Raw genomic sequence first — 4,387 nt, 5'->3', positions numbered from 1 at the left:
TTTATTTCAAACTAGAAATTTAGTCATCTACAAGATGAATGAAACTTTATTCAACTTATAGATGGGATGAGAATGACTATATTGAAATTTTATGTAACATCATATTTAACCCCATATTTAAATTTTAGGATAGCCCTTTAGTAAAATGTATGGTTGCCAGTCGGTGGAATTATTGAGCAACGCCTAACATTGTTGCCCAAAGGCCCCAAACCTAGCTCGAATGAAGTTGTGGGCTACATTTTCAGGTCTCAGGATTAGGCCAGGCTTCCCTCAAAAGTTTGACTTCAATTTGCATCATTGAAGACACAAGATAAATAAATAAATAAAATTTGCTTGGAAAGGCTATAAGTCCAGTTTGAGTTAATAGAAAAAGATGGATTATGTACTGGCCTTTCTTTAAATTGTATCCTAAATGAAATAGATATTAGAAACTCACCAATATTTATATTTTTTATTTTAATAACACAGATATTTATATTAACTTGTGAAAAAAAGGGCGAAGAAAGTGATACAGATTTGAGTTAGGAAAAAAAAGGGTGAGTAAAGTAGAAATGGGAAGCATGTTGAGTTATGAAGAAATAGGAATTTTTTTTTTTTTGGTTGTGGAAAAGGATAGACACGTTTATTGAGGCTGAGAATACGAAATAAAAGTAAGCATTAATTTTAGACTAACAACATGAGTTTTATTTACTTTAAACTATTAGATTTTTTTTTTTAGAATCTACGGTGTAAAAAATAAATATGATATAACTCTTATGAAATTATACCAAGTATAACTTGAACTCATCTATCAGAAAAAGAGAACAATAAGAGAGAACAATGTTACTTAGCTAATATGACTGAATGATCCACTAAGTCCAATGGGTTTACTCTAGTAAAAAGAAATCAGCATTATCCACCAAACAACACCATTTTTTGAGGTGGCATGCCTCCATAAAACCGACTTACCATTGGAGACTCCTTAGTATTTGTCAAAAAATTATATATATATATATATATATAAGATTAAATAAAGGAAAGATTAAAACAAACAAAATTCAAACGCATGGTTGGTTCTTGAAACTTACCTACTGGCCTCTTTAAATCCCTTAAACTTTCATATGATTTGAGCGCTATTAATTAATCTTAAAGTTTCAAAATTGAGTACTTTTGGGCTCGCGGTCAACTTCTCATACTTTTCTTCCTTTGTATCTAATAGAAAATGACATGACATATTTTTGTTATATAGCAACATATTTTATATTAAAAAATTGCACATAAGAATATGATCCGGTTCTAACTTAAATCCCCATTGATTGTTGTTAACAATGTTAGCTTTGTGGAGCCTAGTTGTGTTTGATCCGATTTGACGGATCGACCCGACCCAAAATAATGTTGCGTGGTTTTAATAGGAGATTTTTTTAAGGTAGTCCATGAAGCAAATTTTCTGACAACCCACCCGACCCAATATAATGTTGCGTGGTTTGTAGCCCATTGTGAATCCTGTGCGCAGGATGTTTGGAAACGTTGTTTTGGTGATTAGGATTGTGGTTGTAGTTTTTGAGGACTAAAAAAACAATATTGTCGTACTTTGTATATTTCCCTGATAATAGTAAAATCTCTGCAACTTCGTGGACGTAGGCAAAATTGCCGTAACCATGTTTTTTTTTTTTTTTTTGAGAGGGAAACACATCAAGCTTTATTAAGAAAAACCAACAATGTCATCTTGAACAACAGAATGTATGGGTGGTGGAACATCCTCCATCCACACCAAAAAATCTGAAATACAAAGAGCATGTCTAGCCAACTTATGCGCAACCTTATTACCTTATCTCTTTACATGAGAGTAAAGTAATTGATTAAAAAAATTAGCATTAAATCTAATATCCTCCATTAGCAGACCATCCGTGGAAAGGTAGGGGCTGTTCTTGATCAACGCCGTAGTTAACACCAACGAATCAGATTCCAAGATGCCGCTGTGAAATCCCACCTGTGTTGCAAAGGACAAAGCTTTTGAGGCTGCCATGGTTTCAATCTCCAAAGCCGTGTATAGCTAAGGAACCTGTTCAGCCATTGAAGCCCAAACCATACCATTCTCATCTCGGATCACCACGCCAATACCTGATTTGTTCTGATCTTTGCAAGTAGCGCCATCACAGTTAATCTTCACCAAGCCTTGTGGAGGAGGACGCCATCTGTTCTGGAAAGGGATGGCTGTTACCCGTGGACCTGGAGAGGGTGGTCTCGGATTAACTTTTGGTGAGTTAATTGTCAAAAAGCACTTAATAGAAAATTAAGTAGCTAAAGGAGATGGTAGTGATTTCATTATAAGTTCTAGAAACTACCATTGTGTGTTATATTATACTTGTAATAATTTTGCGTTATACATATATTATGTTTCAACAAGAAAATAATACAATAACTTTACATCAGACATTTTAAGTTTCAACAAGAAATTAATAGTGTAGACTATAAAGTATATTCAATGGATGTCAATCTTACGCTGTAATGACATATTAGTACACAGCTCCAAACAGTGTGGGGGTATTAGCGCCCATCAATTTCAGTAATTGTCATTTCATTTATAGAATTATCTCCTTCACTAGTTGATATGTCTTTACGTTTGCAAGCATCTTCAAAGTAAATGGAGGTTGTTTTGGAGACAGAAGAGTTGTGTCATTACTCAACATGAAAACAACTACTGTCATAGTTGGCCGATCAATTGCATGTTCTTGCACACACAAAAGTCCAATTTGAACGCACCTCGAAACTTCATTAGTAGGGTATGTCTCAGCTAGTAATGGATCAACTATTTCCATGACTTTGCCTTCTTTCCACAAGTCCCAAACCTACCAAAAATATATTCATCATATTAGGCTAAATAAAACAATGCTAGTATTGTAAGCCATTGTCTGCACATCTACTTACATGCCCAATCAAATTAGATGACAAATCATCATGATAATAAGTATTGTTCTTTTTTGCAGTAATGATCTCTAGTAGCAACACCCCAAAACTAAATACATCAGACTTTATTGAAAATAGTCCTTGCATTGCATACTCTGGTGACATATAACCACTGCCATAAAACAATAAAAAAAGGAAAAATATTAATCCTTGCTATTATTCAATAAAAAGATCAAAGATGGCCCTTTGTGCACTAACATAACATATAACATTTGAAGTAGCACAAGATGTAAAAGTATTACTGAGATATTCTTAGTATTTTGCTTTAAAAGACCTATAGTATATAGCATCCTAGATATAATAATGATTGTCTAGTAATTCATTGGAAACTGTAAATATATTTTTTTGGGCACACTTACTATGTTCCAACGACACAATTTGTATTTTCTTCAATTTGGTCCCCTCTAAAGATTTTAGCCATACCAAAATCGGAAATTTTTGGATTCAATGCGGAGTCAAGTAGAACATTGCTAGCCTTTAAATCTCTATGTATAATTCTTAATCTTGATTCTTGATGAAGATACAAGATCCCTCGAGCAATTCCACAAATAATCTCAAATCGCTTTACCCAGTCTAACCATGACCTTTTGGTTTCATCTAAAACAAGAAAAGAGAATTTGGATTAGATTGCATTTGGGACTATTTATATAATATCAATACTAAAAATTGATACTTTTGTAATTTAGAGGACCATTTTGTCCTAATGATGCCAAAGTTTATGTGAAAAGAAGATGTACCAAAAATGAAAGAGTCCAAACTTTTGTTTGGCAAGTACTCATAAATTAACATCTTCTCTACTCCTTGAATGCAACAACCTAAAATTCTTACTAGGTTCCTATGTTGCAGTTTAGCAATTAGTGCAACTTCATATTTGAACTGCTCTATTCCTTGTCCTGAGTATTTTGATAATCTTTTGACTGCTATTTCCATTCCATTTTGTAGCAAACCTTGAAATTAAAATTAAAATTTTATTATGTCAGAGAAGGCCAACTTGGTGAATTACTTGGGAAAGCCCAATTTCACATAATGAAGTCCTGCTCTTTGAAATATGAATGCCCCTTACACATTCCAGATGGAATTTCTAATACATTGACACACATGAAATGAGATTAAGGATTTTTTGGGACACTTGAACAAAAACATCATAAAAATAAGCATTAACATGAAAATAAATTTTTTGTTTTATTTCAACTAGAAACATATGTTATTCTTTATTTAAATAGAAGAATAAGAAAATATGGAAATTCTAATGTCAACATTTGAATTTTTTTTAGGCTATTCACACCCGCTTTCTCATTTTTTGTGAAGCAAATCAATTTTTGACTATTTATACGTTAAAAGCTTAAGCTTTATAGTTTCTAAGCTCTAAAAAAGTTTCAGTATTTAAAGATAATTTGACCTTGTTTTCGTGTGACAATTTTCTAATTAATAATTTCATTAA

General features: G+C 32.6%; 1 protein-coding gene across 1 annotated transcript; it reads right to left on the bottom strand.

The window, feature by feature from the left end:
* Positions 1–2,032: 2,032 nt before the first annotated feature.
* Positions 2,033–3,876, bottom strand: LOC136061342 (G-type lectin S-receptor-like serine/threonine-protein kinase RKS1). Its single transcript, XM_065774703.1, has 5 exons — positions 3,684–3,876; positions 3,306–3,543; positions 2,908–3,058; positions 2,601–2,828; positions 2,033–2,260 (listed from the first exon to the last, which is right to left on the bottom strand). Exons 1-5 carry the CDS (start codon positions 3,874–3,876, stop codon positions 2,033–2,035), a joined length of 1,038 nt encoding a protein of 345 aa, XP_065630775.1.
* Between the last annotated feature and the right edge of the window lie 511 nt (positions 3,877–4,387).

The sequence above is a fragment of the Quercus suber genome, unplaced genomic scaffold (assembly GCF_002906115.3).
Source record: "Quercus suber isolate HL8 unplaced genomic scaffold, Cork oak 2.0 scaffold_97, whole genome shotgun sequence".
Taxonomy (NCBI): domain Eukaryota; kingdom Viridiplantae; phylum Streptophyta; class Magnoliopsida; order Fagales; family Fagaceae; genus Quercus; species Quercus suber.
The sequence above is the reverse complement of the archived record's forward strand: the minus strand, read 5'-3'. Positions and strand labels throughout refer to the sequence as shown.